This window comes from Selaginella moellendorffii, unplaced genomic scaffold (genome assembly GCF_000143415.4).
Source record: "Selaginella moellendorffii unplaced genomic scaffold, v1.0 SELMOscaffold_47, whole genome shotgun sequence".
Taxonomy (NCBI): domain Eukaryota; kingdom Viridiplantae; phylum Streptophyta; class Lycopodiopsida; order Selaginellales; family Selaginellaceae; genus Selaginella; species Selaginella moellendorffii.
In genome coordinates, this window is record NW_003314308.1 from 820,004 (window position 1) to 847,855 (window position 27,852).

The following is a 27,852-nucleotide window of genomic DNA, read 5'->3' on the forward strand; positions in this document are numbered from 1 at the left end:
TGGCGATGGTGGAATTGGAGTGGAGAAGTGGGATCTCTCAACGCAAACACAGCGATCGAGAATGGGATCTTCGCGAGCAATGCGTGGAGCTCATGGGGAGCTGCCAATCGGCATCACAGGCATCAGAGATCCACGGCCGAATCCAGCGCCTCTACGGCAGCCGCGACGTTTTCATGCAAAACAAGCTCATCGAGATGTATGGCAAATGCGGCAGCCTGGAGAGCGCGCGCCAGATCTTCGACGCCATGCCCATGCACGATTCCTTCTCCTGGACGCTCATGCTCTGCGCGTACTCCCACAACGGCAAGCTCCACGACGCCCAGATCGTGTTCGACGCCACGCCCAGCGATCTCCGCACGCTCGTCGCCTGGACTGCCATGATCGATGCGCTTGCCAAGAAGGGGCATCTGGCTCCCAGCAAGGAGCTTTTCGATCGCATGCCGCAGAGGAATCTCGTGTCCTGGAACTCGATGCTGGATGGATACACGCACAGCGGCCTCGCCACCCAAGCCAAGCAGCTGTTTGATCAAATGCCCGAGAGAGATCTGCTCTCGTGGACTTCTCTCCTTGTTGCATATGCCCAAAGCGGGCATATGGACTCGGCAAAACGGACTTTTGATTCCATGCCAGGCCGGGATATCGTCGCTTGGAACACGATGCTGGTCTCGTTTTCACGCAAAAATCAGCTCCAGAAAGCGGTGTGGATCTTTGAGAAAATGCCGCAGTTTAATGTTGTGTCTTGGAACGCAATGGTTGCAGCATATGCCCGAAACGGGCATTTGGATCAAGCAAAACAAGTCATGGAAAAGATGCCTCAGCCCAACCTTGTGTCATGCAACACACTTCTTGCAGCGTTTTCGTCCAGCGGAAGGGTGACGGAGGCGAAAGAAGTGTTTAACAGCGTTCCGGAGCGAGACATGGCGTCTTGGTCCTCGATGCTTACGGCATATACGCACAATGGGCGCCTTGAGGAGGCAAAGTGTCTCTTTGATGAGATGCCGAGCCGGAGCTTGGTATCGTGGACGAGCATGATGCTCGTCTACGGTCAGAATGGCCACCTGGACTACGCCAAATCAGTCTTTGACTCCATGCCCGAGCGCGATCTCGTCGCCTGGACGTCGATGCTTGCAGCGCTCGTTCACAATTCCCGATTCGATGACGCGCGGCTGCTCTTTGATTCCATGCCGCAGAAGGATCTCATCGCGTGGACGACGATGCTGCTGGGATACATCCAGGGTGGATTGATCTCCGAAGGAAAAGCGCTCTTTGACAGCATGCCAGAGAGAAATGCCACTGCTTGGAACTGTATGCTCGGAGTTTACGCTCAGAAGGGCCATCTCGCCAACGCCACCAAAATCTTCCAGGGAATCCCTGCTCAAGATCAAGGATTGATCTCCTGGAGTGCCATGCTCGCTGCTTACTGTCACCACGGCCATTTCGAGCAGGGCTTTGAAGCATTCCAGGCGATGAAAATGGTGGTGGAATCCCCAGACGAGGTGTGCTTTACTTTGCTCCTCGTCGCGTGTAGCTGCCAGGGAGAGGTTTACACGGGAAGGTGTGTTTTCACGTCAATGAGCGTGGATTATGGAGTGGTGGCCGGGAAGCAGCACTATGCTTGCATGGTGGACTTGCTGGGACGTTCCGGGCATCTGAGAAGCGCCCGAGAGCTCATTGGCAGCATGCCGTTCGTGGAGGATGTTGTCGACTGGGTTTCCTTGCTGGGATGCTGCAAGAGATACAACGATTTGGAGCTGGGAAGTGTTGCTGCAAGGAGAATTCTCGAGCTCGACACTAAGTACGGTGCTACCTATGTGCTTCTAGCTAGCATCTTCGTGACAAACATGACTATGGGATTCAAAAGCAATGAAAATATCAAAGATTGTATGATAAACATGGTGTGATTGGCAGAATCACAAGAAATCACTGTCTACTAGTTTGCATCCATGTCAAAGGCCGCACGCTTTTGAAATTGGCGTTTGCCACCACCAGCTGTATGGCAATCCAAATGGGCTCGCAAACAGGCTTGTTGGAGAGCTAGTGCTTGAACTTGATGCTCCTGGTAGTCCGCCGACGTGAGGCTTGACTCCCATTGCCCAGTCGTGCATCTCATATGTATCTACAAGAAAACACTTTGTACCTCTCAGTGTTTGGATCCACGGCAATTTTTCCATTTGGGAACCTGGGAAGACTTGGAAGGAAAATCCAGATCCTTTATATAATTGCAGCAGCATGGGCATCTATAATGTACCCAAGAACAAGTCCACAATGCGAGGATCCCAACTCGGTTCTCTTCAGTCAGGCTGATAGGAATGCCTTGAGCGTCCGAGCGGAGTGACCAGCTGAACTTGTATCCATAGCCCGCCAACTTCTTTGGAGTGGGAGTTGAACTACATGCATAAACGTGTTGGACGGAGTCTTGGGTCAGAAAACACAGCCAACGCTCCCTGTTGTACCGCTTCTCTCCACAGACTGCGGAAAACATCGTGGGCGTGTTCCATTGTTTGCATACATCTCTTCCTCGAATCAAAGTTTGGACAAGATCGTGCAAAGCACTTGTCTCCCGGGGGGGAGGCGGCTGCCGTGAGTTCAAAAAGTATAGCACAGGCAATTTTCCGGAGGAAGAGATACACAATAGTGAATTCAACATTGTTGACTTTTATTTGATTTTATTTGATTGAAGGATTCTACTTGGGTTCCCGCCATACTTCAGTTTGATAGTCAGTCTCCCAGATGACAATGTAGCCACCATCTGACAATGGCCAGCAGTAACCACACAATTTGGCTGATTTGGGCAGTACTTGTTCCAAGCAAACAGAACCCACTTTCCAGTGGAATCAACCATCAGTAGATTTCCATCCCTTGCCCACACCACCTTGTTCACGTCTCAACGCAAATCATAGGGAACGAAGTTGCAATCTTGTTGCATAATTGCCCCGTACCTTCCATTAGGAGATACGAGCGTGCCATGCCTGCCAATGTATGAGCCCAAGGCAGAGTCGGCTCCTCCGATCATGTTGGATTGAGAAGGCCAGCAGTTTTTCCAGCTGGGAGTTTTTCCAGCAGTGGTAATGTCGAAGAGAGTGCGGTTAAAGTCAAGAGAATGATCAAACACTGGCTCGTCTGGAAGGTCTTCTGTCAATTCAAGAGACGAAGAAGCCATGGTCCCTGACCTTCCATACCCAGATAAATAGTCAATGGCAAACATCTTCCAGACGCAGAGAATTCGGCCATAGCCTTTGCTCTCAATCTCCCGGGAGGCCACACTATAGAGACCCAAGAATGCATTCACTAGTGCCTGGGAACTTATGAACTGGGAAGAATCTGGTGTGACATAGCACATTCCATCGTTCCCGTGCACGCTAAACAGCCACAGCCTAACACTCACCTTGAAGTTGAAATTTGATGTAGCCATGAATGTTGATGAGTAAGCTTCTTCCATAAGTGTAATAGCTCTCCCTTGAAATTGACCGGATGAGCTTTAGAATGGCCTTCGGAGAATCACCATATCCGTAATTTTTTATTTTTTTAACTTAAGCATTTTTATAAAACCAATGCCATACTCTTGTGTTATTGGTGGTAATTTGTAACTCTTTACTTCATGCCAACAATTATGCCACAATCTACCCACATCTGCCTTAACTGGCACTTGTTGGTGATTACATGTAGGTGCATCTTTTTTTTACACATCTGCATACAATTATATTTAAATTGCTTAAAAAACAATCTAAATGCCATGACATCTAGAATGCCATGCCAACATGTAAGTCTAATGCCATATCATCTTAGACAATATGATGTCACTGCAATATAGTAAAGTTTTTTTTGTCATTCTTGTCTTTTTCCACTTTGATTTGTGATCTCTTGACTGTGAATTTTCTCTTTGTGCTTGTTAAGCCATGCCTCATTTCTCATGCAAAAGCACTCTTAGTCTTCTGCAAGAGTACTCACATTTCTCGTGCAATAGTGTTTGCACTTCCCACACAAGTGCACTCCCCCTTAGCAGCTTGGAGGTTTGGAGCATGGCACTATAGTCACGCCCTAATATAGGCTGAACAATGCTTCAAGCATTGCATATAGTGGGGTGAGAGTGAAAAATTGGAATATGTGACAATTGTGGCAAAGGCATTAGGCAATGGTGCAAAGCCTTTTTTGAAGTTGGCTTCATATTGGTTTTGTTGTGAGTAAGTGGATCATATGGAAGCTGCTTTAAAGCATTATCTTGGCATTGTATAATTTGTTACACTTGTATATCCATATAGTTGTTTTAGCAAATGTTGTCTAGACATTCTCTTTAGCTTTTAGCAATTATAAAGCTGGGTTTTGTAGTTTTCGTATCAAATCAAGATATTAATTTGATAAAATAAAAGATAAATTTAAAACAATTAAATATATTTTTCAATATGTTTAATACAGTTGTTAAAAGTAAGACTATTTTGGTTTGCTTTAAATTGATAATAAAAAACTTAAAGTTCTAAAATAATTAGAAACATGGAATATTAACATCCTTAAGCTTGTAAACATAACCCTAAATTCTTAAGCGAGGCTTAGCATCACCTTACAACTTATTAATGAATATAAAAAGAATAACATCCATTGAACATTGGCATGATTGACAGAAACCTTTGGTTTTTTCTACAAAGAGGAAAACAGAAAGCTGAGTGTGTTTCTCAGAAGCTGGAATGAAAATGACTAGAGGTGTTTGGTTATCGTTTTTATTGGCTCTAGTTTTCTTACTATGAGTTCCCTATAGAAAATCATCAAAAAGAATTAAGAAAACTAAAGAAGGAACATCTCTATCTGTTAGAATATTGTGATGCGCATCGTAATAGTCTTGCTCACATCTCTCATCTCTTCTAGAATGAAAATGGATTACACTATGCATGGACTGAGAAATGTCCTGCAAGAAGAAAGCAAATTAGTGTCAAACCATCACCTTAAAATCCACGCTTCACTGAGTCTCTAGAAGGACTAGTTCCTAGCATCAAAACAAAAGTCCTCATTACACACAGACAAGATGACTTTGACGGCTTCATCATACTAAAAGAAAACGTCGGAGACGACTTCACAGGAAGCAAATCACGCGGACAGCAAGAGTAAAATATGAAATAGAAAGGAAAAGAACACCGTGTATAACCTGACTGGGAAAAATTGTGCACGATTCACGATGAGGTCATCCAAAGGACCCCGCCTCCCCTTCTCCGGCTATAAAATACCTGCCCCTCTCTTCAGAGCTCCATCAGTTTCTTTCCAAGCTCGCAATATGGCTCATCTTCGTTTTGTTCTACCTTTCCTTCTAGCAATCAGCTCCATCCTGTTTGTGCATGCAGCCGATGAGGATATGCTGCAGGACTTTTGCGTTGCAGATAATGGCTCCAAGGTCAAGGTGAACGGCGTTGTCTGCAAGGCGGCCGACGATGTGAAACCCGAGGACTTCAAGTCGAGCCTCCTGGCAACTCCCGGGAACACCTACAACAAGCTCGGCTCCAACGTCACCCTGGCGAGTGTCAACAATTTCCCCGGTCTCAACACCTTTGGTGTTGCTTTTGCCCGCATCGACTACGCTCCCGGCGGCACCAATCCCCCCCACGTCCATCCCCGAGGAACCGAGCTGCTCTTCCTCCTGCGCGGGACCCTCTACGTCGGATTCGTCACCACCTTGCCAGAAAACAAGCTCTTCGCCCAAAAGCTCAATCCAGGGGATCTTTTCGTCTTCCCCCGGGGACTCATCCACTTCCAGCTCAATGTGGGACAGGAGCCTGCGGTTGCGCTCGCTGGCTTCAACAGCCAGAACCCTGGGGCGTCTCAGGTGGCCAGGGCGGTGTTTGATTCTAATCCTCCCATCAACGACGACGTGATCGCCAAGGCGTTCCAGATTGATGACCGTGCTCTCATCCAGAAGCTGAGAGAGCTCATCGGCATGACTTGAAAGTTTCTTTGCAAAGCGATAGTGGAATCTTTCGTAAGCATAATATAAAAAACGCAATCTTTGGATTGTGAATTTCAGCACGGCACTTGTAAATTTTATTTGTTTGACCAAAGATCCTCCGTCCTCTTTGACTTTCATTAACATACAAGTTTTGCCACAATTTTCCTCACTAAACCACTTCTTTGAAGTTCTATCTATGAATTTATATCCGCCTCCTTTTATTTCTGCTAGGAATTTACTTGGGTTCCCGCCATAGCTCAGTCTGATAGTCAGACTCCCAAATGACAATGTAGCCACCATCTGTGACAGAGAGGCTGGCAGTAATCACACAATCTGGCTGATTTGGGCAATACCTATCAGAAGCAAACAGAACTCTCGTACCAGTAGAATCAACTAGTACTAGATTTCCATCCATTTGGAGATTGACGTAACAACCTTTGGCCTTCTCAAACGTGTCGCTTGCCCACACTACCTTATTCACGTCCCGATACGAATCATAGAGAACAAAGTTACAGTCTTGTTGCATGATCGCCTTGTATCTTCCACTGGGAGATACAAGCGTGGCATAGTTGCCAATGTATGATCCTATTGCAGCATCGGCTCCTCCAATCATGTTGGATCGAAAAGGCCAGCAGTTCTCCCAGTCGGGATCCGTGGTAATTTCAAAGAGAGTGCGGTTAAAATCATGGGAATGGTCAAACACTACCTGATCTTTTTCATGGTCTTGCTCTGTGAATCTGAGAGACGAAGAAGCCAAACTCTCTGGCCTTCCATACCAAGATACATAGTCAATGGCAAAAATCTTCCACACGCAGAGAATTCGGCCATAGCCTCTGCTCTCAATCTCTCGTGAAGCCGTGCTATAGAAACCCAAGAACGCATTCACTAGGGCCTGGGAATCTATGACCTGTGAAGAATCTGGTGTGACATAGCACATTCCATCGTTCCCGCGTATGCTAAACAGCCACAGCCTTACACTCACCTTGAGATTTTCTGTAGCCATGAATGTGGACGTGAAACTTCTTCCATAGGTGTAATACCTCTCCCTTGAGATTGATCGGATGGTCTTTAGAATCGCCCTCGAGATCACGCGAGCATCTCCAGAGTTTAACCTCCATGGGTGCTGTCTCGCTTGAAACACTGGATCTGCTTCAATAGGATTGTAGAAATCAATGTTGGCAAACAAGAAAACAATGAGGATAAGCCTAGCAATCATGTCCATGTTGGGAGACAAGAAAACAATGAGGAAGAGCCTAGCGATCATGTCCAAGAAGGTGGACAAGGCTAGAAAGCTTTGTAGCGAATGAGTCTCTTATTGCCTAGCAAGTCAGTCTTTTGACTGTCCAATCGAGCATTGATATATACAACAGCGATACATCATACACAGATGTGGCTATCCCCGACAGCCAATAGCTACGTTTGTCGCCTTGTCGGATGCCGCCGCCATCGCCTTGTCCAGGGCAAGCTTCCTTTCTCCAGCGTCTCCGCCCTCCACAACACCAAACGTAGACACCTCCACGAAGTCACCACCATCGTCTTCCACCGTAGCGTGAGCTTCAGCTCGAGCACCAATCTTTCCATTTGATCCCGAGATCACGGCAGCGATGAATTCTCCCTGGCGGTGTCCATGACTCTGGCCGCGCTGCTCGTCCTGGCGGTGCTTCGCGAAAGAAATCTCTACGTGACTGCGTTGGTACTCGTCGTACTCGGCCGGGGTTGGGATCACCACGTAGTCATTGATGGGGTTGTAGAACGGGTCCGGTTCTCCGGCCTTCAGCCAATGCTTGACAACACGGAAGAGCCTCTCCTCGAGAAGAATCCCTCGGTGATCGCCTGGGATTCCCACTCTTGCGACCGCGTCAAGTAAGTCCGCCTACGTTCGTCAAGGATTGTGAGCTGGCAAGCTAAGATGATTTGTTCCTATCACGAACCTTTGCGGACTCCACAGGCACCGTTCCATCGCCATCCACACACGTGAAAGTTGCCTACGTCAAGCAAGCACGAAGTGAGACCAAGTCCACAATTTACTAGCACACACACCTCAGTTTTCAAGATGTGGCTTAAATTTTCGATAGGACAGTCGGAGCTGCCATAGCTGCAACGAAAAATGAGAAAAACGTGAAAAAAGGGTGAAGAAAGTGTCAGGCTTAGTACGCAGTCCGGAAGTAGCTTACCAGACATCGAATGGTGTGTCTTGTGAAGTGCCATATATGTTGTAGAAAAGAACTCCCTTTGGAAGACTTGCATTCTTCAGGAGCTCCCTGGTTTTGTTGGACCATTCGAGGATGTCGTAGTTGAAGGGGCAAGGTAGGACTTCACCGTTGAAATGGAGCGTATTGTCTTTCAAGGCGTCTGCCATCACTTCCACACAGCTATACGGCCTGTTAAATACCGCTTTCTCGACGGAACAAGAGCCATTCGAAGTCTCGCATTTACGCCAGACATGAAGTTCAGGCGGTCGCTTCCACTTGAAATCGGGAGGCGACATCAGCTCGTAAAGCGAGGGACACTCAATCAACTGCAGTCATTGTAATGAAAAAATCAGTCCTTGAAAGAAAAGAGCAGTAGAATGACATATACCAGCTGATGAGTGCTCCATTTAGCAACAAATAGTTCCTTCTGCCACCCCTTTAGAAACTCGACTCCGGTTAACAGACAGTCTGTGACAAAACCAGGTGCACCTACGGAGACGAAGCTAAGAATGCCAAGACAATAGTTTTTACCTTGCCAGGGAGCAGTGATCGCAATCCACGTATCGACATGTTTTTCGAAGAACTAGCAATACAAACTTGAGAGGACGAATTTAAAACAAAGCAATAAACACAAACCTCGTGATTGAGAGCAAGGAAGCACTTAACGAGCAGGCCACCCATGGAATGCGACACAATCTTCACCTTTTTACCTCCAGCGTGCTTGTACATCTTTTCAATCTTCTTTCTGAAAGCATCCATAATTTCCGGAAGCCTGCCAGAGCAAAAGTCACAAAGGGAAAGCGATTCAAAAGCTGATTTTGAGACCTGTTGCTTTGCCGAAAGTCATAACCAAATCCAAACACTTGCTCGTAGCCCCAGCTCAACATCTTCTCAATCAAATCGTGGAAATAGTAGACGACATTCATTCTGATAATCTGGAGGAACAAAAAATGTCAAGACAAGAAAATGTCAAGAGATAGCATCCTACCACATCAGGATCCAAGATGTCGCAACTATAAATCCCGTGCTCATCTTGAGGCACTTCGATACGAATTTTCTCATTCAGGGACACGGTCCTTCCTGTAAGTAGTGAAAAAATCAAACAGCTAGAAAGAGCTAGAAAGGGGCAAAGAGAAAAAACAAACACACCACAGTGCACACTCACCAGTCTTAGGGTCGAATTTGGAGTAGAGCTTCTCCCGGAATTCGGCATCGGCAGCGAAGAGCCGGACCCAAACACGCTCGGTGGTGCCATCCTCGTACACGGCATTGAGAATGGAGCCCCCAATTCCAGGCACCAGCAGCACCGGATTCAAATCCTTATCCACATACCGGCGCTGCCGCTCCCTGAGGATCCATCCCTCGACCTTGTGGATCAAATCCGCGATATTGACGAACATCCTCGCAGCTAGAGGGAAGCGCCGATCATCGCCAATCAATCCCCTCCCCTTCCCTTAAGTTTACGTTAGGGCTTTTGACAAAAAGATCCCAGGAATATCCGTTATGCTGATTTCGGTGATTTTGCCCTAAAAACAGGTTTTTAGGGTTCTTGAGGGAGATCAGGTAAATGCTTTCGGGTAGCGGCAGTGGCATAGGATTTTGTGCGCGGAAAAAGCAGTGAAAAGGAGTGATTGAACAAGCGCTATTTCTACACACGTTACGATTGTCAGAGTTGCCTTTGGAGGAGAAAAGGCGCGTCGAAATCAAGGCTGGCCGATGTAACACTCTATCTTGCGACAGTGTAGCACGGAAGAAAAAAGCAAGGAAGCGGCAAAAGAGACGCAAGGGTGGAACATGGGAAGTGGGACTGGTTTGCGAGAAACTTACAAGGTTTTGGTGTAGCATCCCAATCTGTGCAATGGAGGTGGTGTCAGGTATGCTCGAAGGGATGTCAGGGAAATATGGTGGCTGTGGTCCCTGGTCGCTGGGATGGATTTTTGCGAGGATAGGATTCGTAGAAGAATGTGGCAACGGAATTCGGTGGCATTTAAACTCGAGGCTTCTCAAGAACTCTGTCCGAGAACTCTCGAGCAGAGCATCAAAGCTTTGGAAGTTTGCCATGGCCTTTGGATCGCGTCAGTACGCGGCTTTTGCGTTGCTCCTCTCGCTCGCCATCCAAGCTGCTGCTCGGCAGTCGTATCAGCAAGCTTGCCGCGAGTCGAATGCCGGCGATCCAGAGTTTTGCATAAGCACTCTGGCCAAGTATGGTTTGGAGGGGATGGATGTTGCGAGGGGCGCTCCAGGCCGGTTCGAGCTCGTCTCCTCCGCTCTCAGGGCTTCTCTCGATGGTGTACACGAGGAGATTCAGATGTGCCAGAGCTACGGAGGAGGGACGACTACTTCCAGTGCTCTTACTTCCTCCAACGACGGTGAATTGGCCAGCAGTAAGTTCCGCAAGGTGGCCATAGACGACTGCGTGGAGCTGCTCACTGGTGCGTCGGAGATGATCGGAGACTCCCTGGGGAGCTCTCTCAGGAACGCCAGCACCTCGAGGCTCAACGACGTTCATACGTGGGTCAGCTCGGCCCTCGCGTACCAGACGACATGCTTGGACGGCTTGAGCCAGATCTCTCCCGGGCAGGAGGTGGTATTTCAGCTGAGCCAAGAAGGAAGTAAAGTTGGGAGGAGGATAAGCACTGCACTCGCGTTTATAGCAACTTTGCAATCGATCTCGCCGACCAGCGGCACAATTAACGACGTTAGCTGGGTGCCAGAGCTTCTAAAAAAGAAACACAAGAAGGCCGTCACTGCGAATGTGATCGTTGCTCAGGACGGAAGTGGACGATACTCGACTATCAAGCAGGCCGTGGAGGCTGCTCCCAGCAAGAGTGGCAGTACCTACGTGATTTACATCAAGGCCGGGACTTACAGGGAGACAGTTTCGGTGCCAAAATCCAAGACCAATCTCATGTTTGTTGGCGATGGGATTGGGAAGACCATCATCACGGGCTCCAAAAGCGTTAGCGATGGAGTCACGACATTCAGGACATCTACTGTCGGTCAGTATCGATGTTTTTCCTTTCTCGCTTTTGTTTGGTAGGACACTACACAAGTTGGTTCTTTTCAGAGATAAACGCGAGAGGATTCCTTGCCAGAGACTTGACAATCCGAAACACTGCCGGGGCCGCCAAGCACCAAGCAGTGGCTCTTCGCGTCAGCGCTGACAAGGTCGCGTTTTACAAGTGCTCCTTCGAGGGCTACCAGGACACACTCTACACTCACGTCGCGCGCCAGTTCTATCGCGAGTGTATCGTCTACGGAACCGTCGACTTCATCTTTGGCGACGCCGCGGCCGTGTTCCAGAGCTGCACGCTTCTGGCTCGCAAGCCGATGGCGAAGCAGAAGAACACGATCACCGCCCAGGGACGCACGGATCCAAACCAAAACACCGGCCTCAGCTTCCAGGACTGTAGCGTTGACGGCACTCAGGATCTCAAGGGCAGTGGAACTCCAACTTATCTAGGCCGGCCATGGAAGAAGTATTCCAGGACAGTGTTCTTGCGGTGCTACATGGGGAGCGTGGTGAATCCGGCCGGGTGGCTCGAGTGGGATGGAAGTTTTGCGCTCAAGACGCTCTACTATGCCGAGTATCAGAGCAAAGGGCCGGGATCTGGGACCGGGAATAGAGTTGGCTGGTCGTCACAGATGAGCTCGTCTGTGGTGGCTAATAAATTCACTGCTGGAAGCTTCATCTCTGGGTCGGATTGGCTTGGACAGACTAGTTTTCCCTACTCGCTTGGGATATAGAAAATCAGGTACGTCATAGTTCTACGTGATAGTGTTCCAGTGTGAATTGACGGTTGACTTTTAAACAAATAAATTACGACTGCTTCAAGAAGTCAATGAAAGTCAAATAAAGTCAATGAAAGTGTTGACTTTGCAGAAAAAGCACTGGGATCGGAGCTTGAATTCTTCCAGGGATGAAGTTACATCCTCCCCACTGGACTTATACAGCGTGACTGTAACTGAGACAAGAGCTCCTACCTTTGAAAGTAACAAAAGTAGCCGAATCAAAACAAAATACAGATGGAGAGATCTCGATCGTTGTACAATTGGATCTACTTACGTTACGGCCCAAGCCGATGGAATGAAGCAATCTGTCACTTCATGAAATCGAAGTGGGTACCATAACGGAAACGTTTGTGAAACGAAAGCATTTGGAGTTCTAGCAGTTGCTCCAAATGCCGGACATTAACAACTTTCAATCAAAGAACCTCGTCTTTATTTGCTAAAAGTCTACCGGAGGAACTCCGCGATAGCTCAATGGAAAAGGGCAGAATAAGTTAATGGATGGGGGCATTGCGAGAATCGAACTCGCGGCCTCTCGCACCCAAAGCGAGAATCATACCACTAGACCAAATGCCCATTACATTCGTGATAAGTTGGGTATGTACCACCTCGGAGCTTGCACGAGCCAATTTCACAATTTGGTAGACTAAAACTGGATTTATTTTCCTCGACCGGTGGGCGGAAGCGGAGACAATTCTCCTGAAAGGCATCTGTACCAAAAGCAAACAAGAGATCCGGAGCTACACTCCATCGTTGTACATCAGCAAGGTGACATGGCTTGGAGAGGATCTCAAAATCTTGAGATTCCACTTTTCCGTACATTTGGATCTACTTGCGTTAAAGAAATGGGAAGCTGTTCAAAGGAATGAACCGGCCAGTCGCTTCATAAGTTGCAGAATCCGAAGTGCATGCTCGAGAACGGAGGTACTATAGAGACTGTCAACCAGCTCAGCACCAGACGCAGCTCGTAACATGATATCAGCACCAGTGATTATCGACCTTTTTTTTTTTCTAGCTTGTGACGTGCGCCAAGTGGAACACTTGACAGAAACAGAGACTGATTGGTTTCGTGAATTTGGATTTGACAATCAAAGAAGGTATAAACATCTACCTCATCACCCGGAGGAACCCCTAGAGCACACCCGAGACACGAAGAGAAAAGGCGAGACGTTCGATCAGGGTGGCGTAAGTGGAAACATCCGGTTGTGTCCAATAAGAAGTAGCGAAGAAGAAACATCTGGGGCCATTGTTGGGCAAAGCTAGAGAACATGAAAACATAAGTGTATGACCAATGAATAAAAGAACACTGACCTGAAGTTGATCACTTTGGCTGCGAGGTTTTTTCATACATTGCATAAGCTCGCAGCATTCCTCAGATTCCTTTGCTGCGATTTTGAAGAAATCTTGCTAAGGGCTGGAAAATGTGTTTTTTTAATATGTTTGTGTGTTATTTTTGTCTTATCTAATAAATGTAATTGATATTTACTTCATCAATTACTAGCACCTTTCTTTTTATGTTCAAATAAATTACAAACTTTAATTAAAAATATATTCAAGTTTCTCCTTTACCTAGGAGTGTTCAATGTGGAGAACCCTTGGAGTACGCTCTGGGTTCTCAAACCCCTCGAGGAGCTGTCATAAACACAATTCCACCATGCCAGCAGCAGCAGCACGGAGAATGGATGGAAGGCTCATAGCTCAGGAAATCAAGGATGATATCGCAGAGACGATAAGAACTGGCGGCGCCGAGGTGGGTTTCGCGAGGCCTGGATTGGCGGTGCTTCAGGTGGGAGATAGCCCTCAATCGCAAGCTTACATTCATAACTTACGAACAGCGTGCACAGAAGTTGGAATCAAATCCTTCGCTTCGCAGCTGCCCGAAACAGCGACGCTCCAGGCGATCATACAGGCGCTTCGAACGTTCAATGGAGACGAGAGCGTTCATGGCATCGTCGTCCAGCTCCCACTGCCAAAGGTAAGAAATCACCCACGACTTGCCTCTTCATCGTTACTTGCCTCACTGTTTCAGAAGATCCGGCCGGAAACCGTGCTCCAAGAGATAAGTCTCGAGAAAGATGTGGATGGCCTCCATCCCCTCAACTTGGCTAAGCTGGCTCTCGATGATTTCCAGCCAAGTTTCGTGCCATGCACCTCGCGAGCTTGCCTGGAGCTTCTTACTCGATACAAGTTCCAAGTCGAGAGGAGGAAAGTGGTGGTCATTGGTTGTAGCAACGTCGTCGGCCTTCCCACGGCGCTACTCCTCCAGAGACACAATGCCACTGTCACAATCGTGGATAAGCACACGCCAAAACCAGCAGAGATTGCTCGGACTGCTGATATCCTGGTTGCTGCCACAGGAAACGCAAATCTTGTGAGAAGAAACTGGATCAAACCCGGAGCTGTCGTTATAGACATAGGAATGAACCAAGTAAAGGTGAAGGTGTCCTCTTCTTACTTGGCTTGTAGAGCTTGACTTTTTATCTCCAGGATCCTAGCTCGGAAGAAGGATTCCGATTCGTAGGAGACGTTTGTTACGAGGAGGCTGAGAAAGTAGCGACCGCGATCACGCCGGTTCCTGGCGGAGTCGGCCCGATCACCATTGCAATGGTGCTCTCAAACACACTCCTTGCAGCGCAGCGTAGAGACCATGCAAAGAGAAAACCTCTATAAAACATCAAAAGTATCAGGAACTAAAGCTCCATGTATCGGACGTAAAAAGGAAGAACAAAAAAAATCATATACTCAAGAACGCTCGGTTTCATGTCACGTTGAGAGATGATCCGTTGTCCGCTGCTGTCAATGCGAGTATAAGCGTCGCAGCAGCGGGAGCCCTGTTACATTACAAGCGTAAGTTGTAAGTAAGAAGCTTGAAAAAGAAAATTTGAGCAACACTCACCATGTTTCCGGGGTCTGGTACATCGCTGCCGAAGTTCCAAAACATGTCGTTAGCATGTCTGTGCAGATCACTCCTGGATTAAGAGCCACAGCTGCTATTCCAGGAGGTAGCTCTTTAGCCAGCGAGCGAGTAAGTCCTTCCATCGCCCACTTGGATGCACAGTATGGAGATACCTGTGACAAAAGCTCGATCTTAGCAAGAGAAAAGAAGAAAAATCGCTCGGGAGAGCTTATACCTCGGCAGCTGCTGATCGACCCCATCCAGATGAGAAGTTTACAATCACTCCTTGCTTCTTGGACATCATGTGAGGCACGAAATGGCGGAGGCAATTCGCAGGACCTTTGATATTGACATCGATGACGTTGTCAAATTCTTCCCTGGCAACCTCCCACAGTTTCCCATTGCTGTTGATCACACCTGCATTATTAACTGGTATGCAACGCTGCAATGAGAAAATCATGCTTCCTTTCAGGAAGAGACGAAAGAAGAAAGAAGAAAAAAGAAGGGAAATTTGTGTTCTTACCAAGAATATCGGGAGCTCCTTTCAGCTCGATCACAGCTCTAGCAAACTCCTGGACGTTGCTATCTGAAGCCTATAACGTCCAGAAAACAAGAAAGAAAAAACTCGTCAAGAACATAGACAGAAAAGAAAAGAGAAAGACTTACAACGTCCACAGCTCTAAGAATGTGCTTGCTATCGCCCAGTTGATTCTGCAAAGAGGTGAGCTTCTCCTCGTCACGCCCACACCCTATAATCGTGTGACCCCTGGAAGCAATCTCCAGCGCCAGAGCTCGCCCGAGTCCTCTCGTCACGCCAGTGATCAACACTGTCCGCGCTGTGCAATCGATCGAGCAAACCATCAATGCCTGGAGAGGAAAGAACGATCAAAAGAGCACCGGCTTGAGGAGCTCCCGCCGCACCTGCAGGCGTCCCGGGGCTCACCAGCATCGCCGTGTTCTTCGACATGAGCCCTAACCCTAAAAAACACTTTGCCCTAAAAACTCTTAAACCTTAGACCCTTAAAACCCTAAGAAAGAGAAGAAGCGCACAATGCCAGGGTCTTTGGCAGCCAGCCGAGCAGCCAGCCAAGCCACCCGGGTAAAAAATAGTCAGAATTTACGGCCCGCCATTTTTTTTACACTGGCATGTTCTTACAATCATTGACTGCGCCACCCCCCTTGCTCCTTTGCAATGCCGCCCCAGAGAAAGACCAGATGTTTTTTTCAAAGATCTCGAGACCGGACGGGGCGCTGTAAGGCCGAGTAAACAACTTAGGACCGCCAACTTTGTATGAAAAAAATTGGAAAGGGGTTTTCACATGTGCCAAGTTGAGGCCCAAAAGAGGGATCCTGGGGTTTTAACTTTTTACCAGGGAGTGTTTCTCTATTCGTGCAAAGGCCAATATGCATTGATGCCCAAGATCGTGCATGTCTCTTTTTGATGGCGAGGGGGCCAGAGAGGAGCCCTAATTAGTGGAAAGGTTTTTAACCTTATCAGATCGAGACGTATCCGCCCTGCCGCTAACAAATTTCCCACTCCAAGGACGCCTTTAAGGCCCCCCTCCGCGCAGCGAGCGAGGAGTAACAGAGAACTTACAGCGATCAGATATAAAAGAATCGCAACAATCACCCTGTGATGGGAACCCTCTGAGTAAAGAATGGAGATTCACCCCCACTGGCTTAATTGTTTTAATCCTTGCTGGGAGGGGGATTTAACTATCCCGGTCAATCGCCCAGTTAGCAGTCCAAGGTGGAAGAATGCCCGACAAGAAATCTAACCGAGAACAAACCTCATCTCCCCTTTTTTCCTTGTTAAATCAAATCCCCGCCCCTTGCAAAAGTCTCCACATTATAATCTTTTTGGCTTGGCTTGGCATGGCAGGCACCCACAAAAGAAGCGCTGTCTCTTTCGCATTACAGTATACCCCTCCTTCTCTATCAGACCTAAAATTAAATGGTGGCGAGCAAGAATTTCTTCCACCCGCCCTGCGCGCTTGCTTGCTTGCCAGCCCGGCCAGCATTTGCTCGCCCTGAACTCGATCCCGTGACCGGGTCATGTAGTTTGTCGCTGTCACCCAACTTACAGTGTTTAAACCCCCTCCTCCTTTTTACCTTTGCTCCTCCCTGGGCACAATAAAGCTGGAGATGGGGGAATCTTGGAGCGTATAATATTAGCGGGGTCTCCAAAAGCAGCAAAAAAAAGCCCGTAAACCCAAAACCTTTGAGTCGTGATTTGTCTCCCCATGTGAGTAGCAACAGCAAATCCCCGCCCGGGTTTGGCGGGAATCGACCCCGCGGAGTGTCAAGAGATTCCGGGAATCAAACCCGAGAAGCCCAGATATTCTCTCGCATCAAAAGCTTGTGTGTGTATTGTGGTACGTGGAGGTTTCGATCACGACGACGAGCAACGCCTCCCACACTTACACACAGCTCACCACCACACTGGTTGGAAGTGTTTGGTGTAAAATCTGTGAAGAAACACCAAGAAACACGTGGTAATAGTAAAATCGCCAAGGGAAAATAACATCCGTGACTTACAATTGGAAGAACCCTTTTGGACTGGCGCTCACAAACTCTTTTCACCAGCTGGGTGAATATCCCCTCAAGGCTAGTAGCGATACAAATATCTCGCCAGTATTCTATACACCAAGGGTAAATAACAAACTAGCTAACAGAGGGAGTGAGACCTTTCCAGCGCAGGCAAACAGGTAAAAAAACAAAAGATCACAGGAGCCAGGTAAGTAGCCTGGTCAAACTTGACCACCCACACATATGGTGACAGGTGTCGCCAGCCCAAATGGCCGAGCCGCTAGCAGTCAGAGGCGCAGGGGGTTTAAATAGGGCATTCTTTCCGCTAAAACAGTAAACAGTAAAAAAATGGTGGCTAACAGCTAAACGGAAAACGGAAAGAGTGGCCGTGTTATGATGGCCACCCGCTAAAATCTATCATGGAGATTCACATTCCCGCTATACATAATACATTCTTGTATTTAGCTTCGTCCCCTAATGTGGCAATTAATTAGGTGACTAATTGATGCGGGTGTTTGTTTTTGGTTCTGGAACGTTCGCCCTCTCGCGCGGCGCGAGCCATGTCACCGTCTATACGGTACGGCCGCGTGCCTATTACGGTCCTCGCATGGTGAAAACCCATAATTCCCCTTACTATTTTCAACTTTTACACCGTAGAGCCGAGTGGTGTGGCATTGGCCAGTGGCAATATACGTAGTAGTAGTGGCAGGTATAGTAACAGGGGAGTAAAAACTACGCAAAATCTCATTATCGCAATCTACATTTTCCGAAAATGTGGCGGACGTGAAATTGCCGCTCAAATTCAGTTCACTCGTCTCAAAGTCTTCCATTTGTTTTGTAGAGAGGCCTTTTTTTTGCTTTGTGTGAGAGCTCTTTAGGTGTGAGAGCTCTTTAGGCCTAGAGTGTATTCTTTGAGGGCGAGAGTGAGAGAGAGATCGAGGGCGAGAGAGAGAGAGAGAGTGAAGCGCTGGCTATGGCGGACCGAGGCGGCGAATCGCCTCCATCGCGGCGCCTATGAATCGATCCGCCGATCTTTCATCGCGCCAGCAGCGAAATATCGCGATTGCCGCTTGCCCGATCTTTCCTCGGCGCTGCGCCATGGCGATCCAATAATCAGGGCGCGAGGTCGCGGCAAGGCGGTGCGCTATCGATGGATTTTGGCGATGTGCTGTTTTGCAACGAGGAGATTCTCGGCAGCCCTTGCGAGGGCAACAATGCCGCTGTGGATTTCTCCGGCGACAACACATCGGATGAGCCAGGGCTCCTGCATTTCGATGATGCCGTCCCCTTGTCGAGCATCGTCCAGCGCGAGTCCGGCCATCTCCCCGACGCGGGATATTTCGCGGTCCTGAGGTCCGAGGATGTGATCTCTTCCGCTAGATCCAATGCCGTGTATTGGATGATGAAGGTGGAGCTTTCTTTCTTGCCGATTCATCCATCTCTTATGTTTGTTTCCTTGGATTTGATGCAGGTTCGCAATGTCTATAGCTTTAGCCCTCTCACGATAGCGCTTGCTGTCAACTATTTCGATAGATATCTCTCCAAGCAGCTATTGAGGGTAAGCACTGCCGGATCCATGCTCTTCTACATTCCTTTTTTGCTCATGGTGGTAACTTTACAGACTTGGAAGGCATGGATGATTGAGCTCTTGACGGTGGCCTGTTTATCTCTTGCTGCTAAGATGGAAGAGCCCGATGTTCCAATGCTGCAAGATTTACAGGTGCAATGCCTGCCATGCCCCTCCCTTGCAATCTTGGCGATGTCTTGATTTTGGTAGATTGATCTGGGTTGAACTCGCAGATTGAAGGCCTAGACCATATCTTTGAGTCGAAAACAATCCAGAGAATGGAAATTGCCGTCATGAAATTGCTGGGCTGGAGGATGGGCTCTGTAACACCGTTCTCCTACATCGAGGGATTGCTCCAAAACCTGGATGTGAGCCGCAACATGAAGCTGTCGCTGTTGAATCGCACCAGTGAAGTGCTGGTGAAGACGCTGCCAGGTGAGCAAAACAGTCTCTTTTGCCACTATAGTTTCGGGTGAGCATATATATCTAAACTTCGATGTTTTGCAGAGATGGATTTTCTCGCGTTTCCACCCTCGGTGGTCTCACTCGCAGCCATGAGCTGTGCACTGGAAGAGCTGCTCCCTTTGCGGGCCGAAGCATTGAAGGGGAGCCTAGCCAAAATTCTCCCAACACCGCAGGTAAAGTCGCATTTTTTTAAGTGAAAGGTTTTTTTTGAGGTGTGACATTTATTGGTTTTGGTCAGGATCAACTTCGTCGATGTTATAGGTTGATGGAGGAGTTGGTGGTGGATCCGCTGTGCCCGCTTCTCTCCGTGAGTCAGGTTCTGGAAAACCGCAAGGCGTCGCCGAGCCCATACAGCAACGGCGAGGTCTCGCAGACGGGTGAGAGCTACCCGGATTGGGACGAATCCGGGAAAGCGCAGCATGCGTGCTCAAAGTCCGTGAAGCGGAAGCTGGACGAGTTTTTAAAGGCAGAGGGGTGACGGGGCACAGCAGGGCGAAAGGATTTGGCTCCCATTTTGCAGCGGAGGATTGTAGAAGGAAGCAGGACGTCCGGCGATGAGGAATTTAGATCACCCGAGTCTCCTGGGATTGCTGGACGGTAGAACATCTTCCTGTTTTTTTCCATCATGCTCGGGGTGTTCTGTGGTCCAACACTGCCCCTCTGCAACTTCTCAAGGAGAGACGAGGGGGTGGTGATATAGCAGACAGGCAACGAGGCAAATTTGCGGCAATGTACATTCAGTATGATATAGTCTGGAGTTAGGCGATGGTTTTTGGAGCAGGGCTTTGGTTTTCACACAGGGAGAGACACACAACACACAAACACAGATACAGAGACAAAAGACAACACACATTCCACCACTACGGTTTTCGTCTTTTCAAGGGCGGGCTTTTTTCTCCTCGGGGGCGGAGGATTTGGTCAGTATCGGAATGCTCGCTCCTCAGAAGTTTAAAGTTGACAACGGCGAGGAGGGAGTTATGGTATGTAAACTATCTATCAGCTAGAGCTACAACTACTACTACTACTACTGCTGCTGCTACTAAGTGAGGTGGGATTTGCTACGCAAAGAGATGTCAACGAGCCAGTTGAGGGGTCCAGTGGCCGTGAAGATTGTCCCCGTTCCTTGGCCTTTATTGTTATGGTAGAGTGGCTTGTACCGTGAACCGTCGAAAAAGGAGCTGCACTTGGAGGTGGGCTTTGATGGTTCTTTGATTGTGAAGAAAGAATTCACCCGAAGGGGTATAATCCATCCACCAGAGCGGGCTCTTGTTTGGTGTCCGGCCGCGGTCCATCCATCGTATCCTACCGTATCCTCGTTTGGTCGTAGGCTACCACCCTTCCTTTTCTTCGTTGCTCTTAACTTTTGTTTGCGCGTGTTTGTTGCTTTCGTTTTGTTTCAGGTTAGTTTTCAGGTGGATTGTGAAGACGAGAGTTTAAACTCTTTGGAGCCTGGCTGGATGGCGCTTGCTCGCTCGACCAAGGAAAAGCAACAGAGGTTTCATTCTTTTTGTTTTCAATCTGGCAGTTATTAATTCCCGTGCTGTTGCTGCCGCTGTTGCTGCTGCTGCTGCTGCTGCTTACAGCGTTGTGCATCCAATCTGGAATGGAATCGAGGCGTGCTGCTGCGACTGCCGACTGCTTGCTGGCTGCCGGTGGCCCTCTCTCACTCAGATCCAGATCTTACTTTTTATAAGCTCGCCACCACAGCAATCTTTTGAGTGTGTGCTAAGACGAAAGGACGACGGACGGGGGTAAGTGTACATTCACACTCATATATTTGTTTCTGCTTTGTACCGCTTGCTAGCTAGGAGCACATTATTGCATCGCATGCCATCGTCTTCTTTTTTCTATTAAGCTGCTTACTTCTCTCTCGCAGTGCTTAACTCATCGTCAAATCTGTGTTTCCTCCAAGCGTGAACAGGAGGCGTAAGATTTGCAAAAACTCCAGAGTATCTCGCAGTCCACCCAGTCGCTCGCTCGCTCGATCGCTTCGATCCATCTTTGTGCCGCACTCCACTCCAAACTCCCACCCCGCTCACTCTCACCCCTCCACTCCACACAGCACAGGCCGCTCCTCCGTTCAGAAGGCACAGATGGTGTGAGCGACTGACATAAGGAGGGTGTGGAAATGGCAGGACTGCCACAATCCAGAGGCGTTTATAAGCGTGAAGTATAGAGAGAGGCAGCAGCAGGGGGGAGAGCAGCCAGCCAGCAACTGTAGCTACAGCAACAGCAGCACAAACAAGCAGGCGGGCCTCTCTCTCTCTCTCTCCTTTTTTTTCTCCACTCTCTTTTTAACAACTGTGAATGGATAGCTAGGAACTGACGTTCTACACGATGGGAAATTTAGAGCTGGCTGTGGACTGCGCCGGTCCGGCCCGGCTCGGCTCCACACTCGCGTACCCCGGGTTTGGTCCTTTCTCGTTGTTTGTTTCTCGCTGTTTACTTCCCCCTCTCTTTTTATTTTTTTTTGCTTATCGCTTTCTTCCAGTGACGGGAGATCACAGCAACAAGAAGGAAACAACAACAAGGGGCAGCAGCACGCAAGTACCTATGTTTGGAACTTTGGATCTTTGGATAGAGGTGAGTGACAATCTTTTATTGCTGGACAAGAGGGTCTCTGGGAAAGGGTTTAGAAAAGATATATGTTTTTTTGTTTGGCCTGAGCGTTGCTTGCTTGCGGCTGGGGTATCATTGACAAGTGAGGCGAGGAGGAGACTTGGACCAGTTCCTTGTTTTCCTTTCTCGTGATTTTAATGCTGCTGGGTCTCTGCTTGCAAGTCGAGAACCCGAGGAGGAACACAGCTTCGATTGCCGCGTCGAAACTAAACTTGATAAATTGGATGGGAAGATGAATCGTCTTTCGCGGCGAGAGTCCATCATTCGCTTTAAATTTGAAAAGATTCCAAGGAAATATGCCTAGCATTCAAATAGTAGGGTTTTGCCACGTGGAGGGCGGACAAGCGTGGCAAGCTCACAAGCTAAAGACTAGTCTTTGTTGCTATGTATGTTACAACCAATCAAAACCAAGTGCCAAGAACACGATCGATCCACACAAACTCTTCTCTAATGTACACAGATATGCTCGTCTATGAATCTTTGTCTCGATGAATGCGTGCCTCCAAGAATTTTTTTCGTTTTTTTTGTGGTTTTCTTGCCCTCTGCTACTGGGACGATCGCTTCTTCTTTGAAGCAGCATCGCCGTCGCCACCGCCACCGCCACCGCCACCGCCATCGTCCGGCTTACTCCTCTTTCTCGAAGCGTTGCTCTCGCCCTCGGACGAACAGGCTCTCAAGGTGTCGAGAAGTAGTACCTGGCTTGAGGACGACACTGGACAGATTGGATCCACAAGCACGTCCTCCACAACCCCGCAGCACTTGTCAAAGCTAGCCTGTGATCATCGATAGCAACCAAGATCAAATACCAAAGCGCCACCACCAACGTTTACCTCTTCCACGAGTAGCATCCCCAGAAGAAGTTGCTTCAAAGCTTGAGCCTGCAATGGGACAGTCTCTTGAAGAGCACAGACCGTGGCCGCCACCGCCACGACCGACGCAGAGAAATCGAGGAAAACAATCTCTGCCACCCACAAACCAAGCGGTATTTCACAAACGAACAAAACAAGTGGAAGCTTGCCTGCTAGAGTCCCCAGGAGAAGCTCGTTGATTCTATTCCACGCCAGTAGCTTCAAGTGTTGCTGGAGCTCTATGCTGCGCAACAATCCCCCCACGAAGGAGAAGGCCGTGATCGAGTTCAGTCTCCACTCCAGCAACTTCATCACCGACACCTCCATTCTCTGGATCGTCACGCTCTCGAAAAGGTGCTCCAGGCCCTCAATCTGACCAAGAGCAATCAACGGATCGTCCCGGATCGAAGCAACCAATCGCTGCCAACTTACCTGTAAATCCTGGAGCAGCGGCACGAAAGTCTCCTCCATTTTCGCCGCTAGAGATAAGCATGCAATGGATAGCAACTCGATCATCCAAGCTTTCCAAACCTGTAAGAAAAGCTTACAAACGGACCCCCAAAAACAAAACAAAAAAACTCGCTCGATCGATCGAGAGAACCTTGTGTCGGAGCTCCTTGGCAAGATATCTGTCCAAGTAGCTCACCGAGAGCGCCACCGTCGCGGGGCTAAACCCATACACGCCACGAACCTAGACGAAAGAAGAAAAAGATCAAGAAAACGGGGCATCGGCTAAGAAATCTCGATCGATCGCAAGAAAGAATCCATACCTTGATCATCCAATCCACGGCATTGGATCTGGCCGCGGAGACGAGCGGCTGGGACTCGAGACTGGAGCGATATTGGGGGCCGGGAGAATGCGCGACCTCCCGGCTCGCAAGATTCCTGAGAGCTTGCTCCTCGCCGTGGCGATCCATGTCGATCGCGCGGCACAGGAGATGGGGAGCCGCCGGGGGCCAGGCGCGGCCGCTGCTGCTGCAAGGGCTGGAGCTGCCGCTGGCGCAGCTGCCGATGTCCTCATTGCACTCGAGGAGGAGGAGATCGTCATCGCCGTCGGCAGCGATGGCCATTCTTCTTGATCGGCGCTGCTCACATCCTGGATTTGCCCTGGCTCTCCTTCTTCTTCTTCGTCAAGCCCAAGCAAGAGAGAGAAGAGAGAGAGAGAGAGAGAGAGAAGCGAGCGAGTAAAATCAATGAGCGCGATTGAGCCCCAAATTTCACGTCCAAATCGAAATAAAACTCGCTCATAATTCCCGGAAATACGAGGCCAGCTACTGTATCGCTCCCTGTACTTGGTATTTTTCTTCCCCTCCATGATGATTGGTTTGATTTTCATCCGCCAAGGTGTCCACCTTTATTTGAATCCATGGGATCAAACAATCATAACTTCAATATGCCTCCAATCTTTTCCAATCACACACTAAACCTTTGCGTGATCGGACCTTCCATCGATCGATCAACTCAATCGATTAGAAAATGAAAGTTTTTCCTTGACCAGAAACTTCGATCAAAGGTCAAGGTGAAATTGTTTGCCACTGTTTTTTCACTTTGGCCTTTGGTTCTTGGCGAATCCAACAAGTTGGCTGGATTTGGAGAAGGGTGACAATACACACACACACACACACACAGAGCAAAAACACTGACTGGGGCCTTTTGTCCAAATTGGCTGGGCTGGGTTTTTGGCAGGCCAGGCCGGGGAGATGCCAAACAATGGCAAGCTTCCAAACTCGCCCACGTCAGCTCGCCACGTCCGCGCCAGCGCAGCCCTAGCCTCCCACGTCAGCTGCCCCAACAAAGATTGACACAAGGGATTGTTTATCCCTCTAAATATGCCAGATCGAAACGCCATCTTGACAAACAAGGGAAACAGCCAACACCAGCCGTGGATCTGGGCTCCTCAAAATCTGGCTGCCAACTTTCTCCAAAAGTAAATCGAAAGTTTCGAGGTTAAAGGTAAAGATTGAGCAAAATATGAAGAGAAAAAGGTAAATAAAGATTTATGAAATGCATTTTTTTCTAGTTCTTGTTCTTGCTGTTCCCTTGAGATGGATCGAGTTTGTCCGGCCTTGAATCTGTAGCCATGCTGTCTCGCGAGGCGCACCGGATCCACGCCATGCACACGTGAAATCTCAAAATTAGGCTTACAATCTCATCCGAACACTGCCCCAGAAGGAATCATCCTACACCTCGGGAAGGAGCTTCACATCCTCGTTCATGGTCCGGCTATGGTTCTTTACCTTCCTCTCAGCCGATGATGGGCTGTGCTCTTCTCCACAGACATCGAGCAAGGCGGCTATGGCAGGATCGCGTACGTGTGGAAGAACTTCGGCATCGATTATGTGTCATGGGCTCGGCGGCCAGGGCTGGACACTTCCAATCGAGTACGAGTTCCCGGTAGCATCAAGCTCGCCTGGCCTCAGCGGCCAGCGCTGGACACTGCCAGCAATCCAGTACGCCTGCTCGGTGATCCTGATCCCGACTGGGGGAACTGCTGGCCCTTTCGATCCAGCATCATCGGGGGAGCTGATGAGGCAGTTGGCTCCATCATCGGCCGCAGCGCCACGCTCGTCTCGCCCAGCGGCCGCTACAAGGCGAGGATGCAGCGCGACTGCAACTTTGTGCTCTACGACACTTACCGCGACACGAACAAGGTGGTGTGGGCGAGCGACACCTTCGGCAAGGGCACTGAATGCTCCCTCATCCTGCAAATCGACGCAAATCTGGTGCTCCTCGACGCTAAGGGGACGATCTTGTTCGTGTCGGGCGCATTCTGCGACAGTTGCGCCCTCACCGCCGCGCTCTCCGTCACGGACGGGGGCTACATCGTCATCTGGGAGACCGACTACCAAACCGAGCTCTGGCGCAAGCCATAGCCCTAACCCTAATTTCCATACCAGGAATATTCGCAAGCTACCAAGAATATTCGTTGGGCGTTTTGGTGCATTTGGCCCTGAGCTTCTCCCAACCGCCTCGTCGTGCTCCCTGGCTACCTCGTTTGCGAGGCATGGTTCTTGCCTAAAAGCCCCTTCTTGGCGCCCTCGATTTCGTCCTTGAGCATTGCCTTGGCGTCATCCAGGACGCTCCGCCCCTCGCCCTCATCGTCACCTGCGCTGCCAGATTTTGCTTTCTCTGCCTGCTCGTATTTCTCGTTGAGGCCTGCTGCATGGCGTCCAGGGGCATTCCAACCTCAAACAGCTCGAAGAAATGACAGTGGATTTGGTGCATCAGTCTGCGGTCTCGGAAGAGCTGGTGATAGCCATTGACGTTGTCAACAAAGTTCTAGAAGAAACGACACTTGACGTGCCCGCGAAGCCTGTTCCTGTGACTTTGGAAGGGCCCGGGCCCAGCGTCATCCTCCAGAGCCTCCAATTCGACCGATGCAGATAGAACGAGAGAAATGCGTGGAAGAACCAGCTATACCCGTGACGAAGGCAGAAGACAAGTTTGTAGCTCCTGGTGCGAGTGTCGCAAAGCAGCACTGCGAGAGCCCGGCCAAGATCGCCAAGGAGCAGCTGGTTTCGGTCATGAAGGAGCTAAAGTCATGGCTATTGCTGGTGCTTACGGTTGATGGCTATGACATATCATAGGAATTCAAGACCGCAAGGGGTTTGACTCTCGACCACCAGGCTCTCGGCTTTGCGAAGTTGTTGGATCTCATGAAGAAGGTCTGGATGTGGTCCAGATATCATATCCCAGGCCTGGTCTCTGCAGGATATATCCTTCTGGGACGACTGCAAGTCAAGACTAAGGAGAAGGAGAAAGACAAAGACAAGGCCAGGGACAAGTGATATCATGCATCGGTTGAGAGGCTGGCCGTTGTCGTTCATCAGCAGGAGGGGTGTCTGTGATCTAGCATCCATTTACAAGGAATTCAAAGCCGAGTGTAAGTTGAAGCTAGAGGCTAATGAGCAAGGCTTCTCTAGTATGAGTAAGTTAGAGCAGTTTTCCAATATTGTCTACAGTATGCCTGTAAATATGGTTTTTTGTTTATAATTAGTTACAAAACTATGTGGTTGTGTCTGCAAAAAATAATCTATATGTCACTTTTGTGTTTTAGGAATGGTTTTGGACCATGACAGAAGTGGTTTTGCACATAGTTTGTTTACTAGTTTCTAGTATGATATATGTCTTATTTGGTGATCACTCTAAGAGTGGTTTCTAGTGTGGTTTCTTGGAGCAATTTAGATTTTTTATATCATTCACCAACATAAATATAGTTTTAAAATTATATGTGTGACTAATGGAGAGAGTAGGATTTGGAAGAATTTTTTGGGCTCTATATGCACCTAATTTTTAGCACAATTTATTTTTATATTTGAATACAAATTTGTTAACAATATATTTTGTAAAATATAGTAATGGTTTTAAATACATTTTCCTAGTAACTAATATTCTACCATTATAGGTATTTGTGGAACAAACCTTTTTTAATTGACTAATTTTCTAAACTTCACAAACCATTCAATAATATATGTTAATACTAACTTGATTTTAGTTTTATGGGCATTTGATGTAGAAATATTCTATGGTTATATAGTACTAGTTTACATTAGCAAGAGAAGGCTCTAATTAGAGTGGTAATTGCATTATTTATAGTAGTTACACTATCAAGAAGAGGCACTGGTGATTTGTAAGTGGTGCAATTTGTTCTTAATCCCTTTGTATGAAGTGATTAAAATATTGTACATATGTAATTTCTAGAGGATGAGCTTGTTAAACGTTATGGTGAACTTTATAAACTTGTGATCTAACTTGCCTCAACACTTGATACAATCCTTTCCTAAATGAACTATATATAGTAAGATTGGGAAAATGAACTAACACCAAATCATTTATTTTGTATTCCATTGCTATATGATGATGAGAGTTGTAGCACTAATATTATCTCATTTGTATGCAGCCCAAATATTTAATAGACTTTACTTAAATGAGTGAAAGAATGCTCGTCAAATATTGATCCTAGAAATTAACATTAGTAACTTGTGGTAATCATGAAGGTAAACCCAACTTTTTTTTCACAA

The 27,852-nt window shown here is 48.2% G+C and overlaps 8 protein-coding genes and 1 non-coding gene across 12 annotated transcripts; 5 read left to right on the top strand and 4 right to left on the bottom strand.

Annotated features, from left to right (window-relative positions):
- Positions 1-5: 5 nt before the first annotated feature.
- Positions 6-1,901, top strand: LOC112350232 (pentatricopeptide repeat-containing protein At4g02750-like). Its single transcript, XM_024686066.1, has one exon. It carries the CDS (start codon positions 6-8, stop codon positions 1,899-1,901), a length of 1,896 nt encoding a protein of 631 aa, XP_024541834.1.
- A 3,345-nt stretch (positions 1,902-5,246) lies between these two features.
- On the top strand, positions 5,247-6,006 carry LOC112350259 (putative germin-like protein 2-1). The gene has a single exon (XM_024686136.1). The coding sequence runs from the start codon at positions 5,261-5,263 to the stop codon at positions 5,924-5,926; it is 666 nt and encodes a 221-aa protein (XP_024541904.1). The 5' UTR covers positions 5,247-5,260; the 3' UTR covers positions 5,927-6,006.
- A 1,217-nt stretch (positions 6,007-7,223) lies between these two features.
- On the bottom strand, positions 7,224-9,598 carry LOC9646990 (lecithin-cholesterol acyltransferase-like 4). Its single transcript, XM_024686189.1, has 10 exons — positions 9,284-9,598; positions 9,107-9,198; positions 8,944-9,053; positions 8,755-8,890; positions 8,650-8,701; positions 8,507-8,607; positions 8,101-8,444; positions 7,967-8,021; positions 7,858-7,911; positions 7,224-7,799 (listed from the first exon to the last, which is right to left on the bottom strand). Exons 1-10 carry the CDS (start codon positions 9,516-9,518, stop codon positions 7,320-7,322), a joined length of 1,659 nt encoding a protein of 552 aa, XP_024541957.1. The 5' UTR covers positions 9,519-9,598; the 3' UTR covers positions 7,224-7,319.
- A 565-nt stretch (positions 9,599-10,163) lies between these two features.
- Positions 10,164-11,961, top strand: LOC9646991 (pectinesterase). Its single transcript, XM_002981008.2, has 2 exons — positions 10,164-11,117; positions 11,186-11,961. Exons 1-2 carry the CDS (start codon positions 10,178-10,180, stop codon positions 11,863-11,865), a joined length of 1,620 nt encoding a protein of 539 aa, XP_002981054.2. The 5' UTR covers positions 10,164-10,177; the 3' UTR covers positions 11,866-11,961.
- Positions 11,962-12,411: 450 nt separating this feature from the next.
- TRNAP-UGG lies at positions 12,412-12,483 on the bottom strand. The gene has a single exon. It is a non-coding gene; the product is annotated as a tRNA-Pro (tRNA).
- A 906-nt stretch (positions 12,484-13,389) lies between these two features.
- Positions 13,390-14,592, top strand: LOC9657971 (bifunctional protein FolD 2). Of its 2 annotated transcripts, XM_002981009.2 has the most exons (3): positions 13,390-13,882; positions 13,937-14,341; positions 14,395-14,592. In XM_002981009.2, exons 1-3 carry the CDS (start codon positions 13,490-13,492, stop codon positions 14,575-14,577), a joined length of 981 nt encoding a protein of 326 aa, XP_002981055.2. In that variant the 5' UTR covers positions 13,390-13,489; the 3' UTR covers positions 14,578-14,592. The 2 variants fall into 2 exon arrangements, with proteins under 2 accessions (XP_002981055.2, XP_024541963.1); XM_024686195.1 differs by having other exon boundaries at positions 13,394-14,341.
- On the bottom strand, positions 13,704-15,783 carry LOC9657972 (NADPH-dependent pterin aldehyde reductase). 3 transcript variants are annotated; one of them, XM_024686198.1, is made up of 7 exons: positions 15,725-15,783; positions 15,470-15,639; positions 15,327-15,396; positions 15,039-15,232; positions 14,804-14,976; positions 14,363-14,738; positions 13,704-14,255 (listed from the first exon to the last, which is right to left on the bottom strand). In XM_024686198.1, exons 1-6 carry the CDS (start codon positions 15,768-15,770, stop codon positions 14,666-14,668), a joined length of 726 nt encoding a protein of 241 aa, XP_024541966.1. In that variant the 5' UTR covers positions 15,771-15,783; the 3' UTR covers positions 13,704-14,255; positions 14,363-14,665. The 3 variants fall into 3 exon arrangements, with proteins under 3 accessions (XP_024541966.1, XP_024541964.1, XP_002981195.2); XM_024686196.1 differs by having other exon boundaries at positions 15,701-15,783; XM_002981149.2 differs by having other exon boundaries at positions 15,470-15,670; positions 15,747-15,762.
- Positions 15,784-18,206: 2,423 nt separating this feature from the next.
- LOC9646992 (cyclin-D1-1) lies at positions 18,207-20,664 on the top strand. Its single transcript, XM_002981010.2, has 6 exons — positions 18,207-18,740; positions 18,804-18,890; positions 18,954-19,052; positions 19,133-19,334; positions 19,407-19,537; positions 19,603-20,664. Exons 1-6 carry the CDS (start codon positions 18,483-18,485, stop codon positions 19,840-19,842), a joined length of 1,017 nt encoding a protein of 338 aa, XP_002981056.1. The 5' UTR covers positions 18,207-18,482; the 3' UTR covers positions 19,843-20,664.
- A 1,677-nt stretch (positions 20,665-22,341) lies between these two features.
- On the bottom strand, positions 22,342-23,950 carry LOC9657973 (cyclin-D2-1). The gene is made up of 6 exons (XM_024686135.1): positions 23,602-23,950; positions 23,433-23,522; positions 23,264-23,362; positions 23,002-23,203; positions 22,814-22,944; positions 22,342-22,756 (listed from the first exon to the last, which is right to left on the bottom strand). Exons 1-6 carry the CDS (start codon positions 23,899-23,901, stop codon positions 22,529-22,531), a joined length of 1,050 nt encoding a protein of 349 aa, XP_024541903.1. The 5' UTR covers positions 23,902-23,950; the 3' UTR covers positions 22,342-22,528.
- Positions 23,951-27,852: the final 3,902 nt, after the last annotated feature.

Coding starts and splice junctions, on each gene's coding strand:
- LOC112350232 (XM_024686066.1), top strand. CDS start 6: ATGGTGGAATTGGAGTGGAGAAGTGGGATCTCTCAACGCAAACACAGC.
- LOC112350259 (XM_024686136.1), top strand. CDS start 5,261: ATGGCTCATCTTCGTTTTGTTCTACCTTTCCTTCTAGCAATCAGCTCC.
- LOC9646990 (XM_024686189.1), bottom strand. CDS start 9,518: ATGTTCGTCAATATCGCGGATTTGATCCACAAGGTCGAGGGATGGATC. Junction 7,912..7,966: donor GCCACATCTTGAAAACTGAG/GTGTGTGTGCTA, acceptor TGCTTGACGTAG/GCAACTTTCACGTGTGTGGA. Junction 7,800..7,857: donor TGCCTGTGGAGTCCGCAAAG/GTTCGTGATAGG, acceptor TGACGAACGTAG/GCGGACTTACTTGACGCGGT.
- LOC9646991 (XM_002981008.2), top strand. CDS start 10,178: ATGGCCTTTGGATCGCGTCAGTACGCGGCTTTTGCGTTGCTCCTCTCG. Junction 11,118..11,185: donor ATTCAGGACATCTACTGTCG/GTCAGTATCGAT, acceptor GGTTCTTTTCAG/AGATAAACGCGAGAGGATTC.
- LOC9657971 (XM_024686195.1), top strand. CDS start 13,490: ATGTGGAGAACCCTTGGAGTACGCTCTGGGTTCTCAAACCCCTCGAGG. Junction 14,342..14,394: donor TAGGAATGAACCAAGTAAAG/GTGAAGGTGTCC, acceptor TTTTATCTCCAG/GATCCTAGCTCGGAAGAAGG.
- LOC9657972 (XM_024686196.1), bottom strand. CDS start 15,770: ATGTCGAAGAACACGGCGATGCTGGTGAGCCCCGGGACGCCTGCAGGT. Junction 15,397..15,469: donor TTCTTAGAGCTGTGGACGTT/GTAAGTCTTTCT, acceptor TGGACGTTATAG/GCTTCAGATAGCAACGTCCA. Junction 14,977..15,038: donor GTCGATCAGCAGCTGCCGAG/GTATAAGCTCTC, acceptor CTTTTGTCACAG/GTATCTCCATACTGTGCATC.
- LOC9646992 (XM_002981010.2), top strand. CDS start 18,483: ATGGATTTTGGCGATGTGCTGTTTTGCAACGAGGAGATTCTCGGCAGC. Junction 18,891..18,953: donor TCTCCAAGCAGCTATTGAGG/GTAAGCACTGCC, acceptor GTAACTTTACAG/ACTTGGAAGGCATGGATGAT. Junction 19,335..19,406: donor GCTGGTGAAGACGCTGCCAG/GTGAGCAAAACA, acceptor GATGTTTTGCAG/AGATGGATTTTCTCGCGTTT.
- LOC9657973 (XM_024686135.1), bottom strand. CDS start 23,901: ATGGCCATCGCTGCCGACGGCGATGACGATCTCCTCCTCCTCGAGTGC. Junction 23,363..23,432: donor CCAAGGAGCTCCGACACAAG/GTTCTCTCGATC, acceptor CTTTTCTTACAG/GTTTGGAAAGCTTGGATGAT. Junction 22,757..22,813: donor GGATGCTACTCGTGGAAGAG/GTAAACGTTGGT, acceptor CGATGATCACAG/GCTAGCTTTGACAAGTGCTG.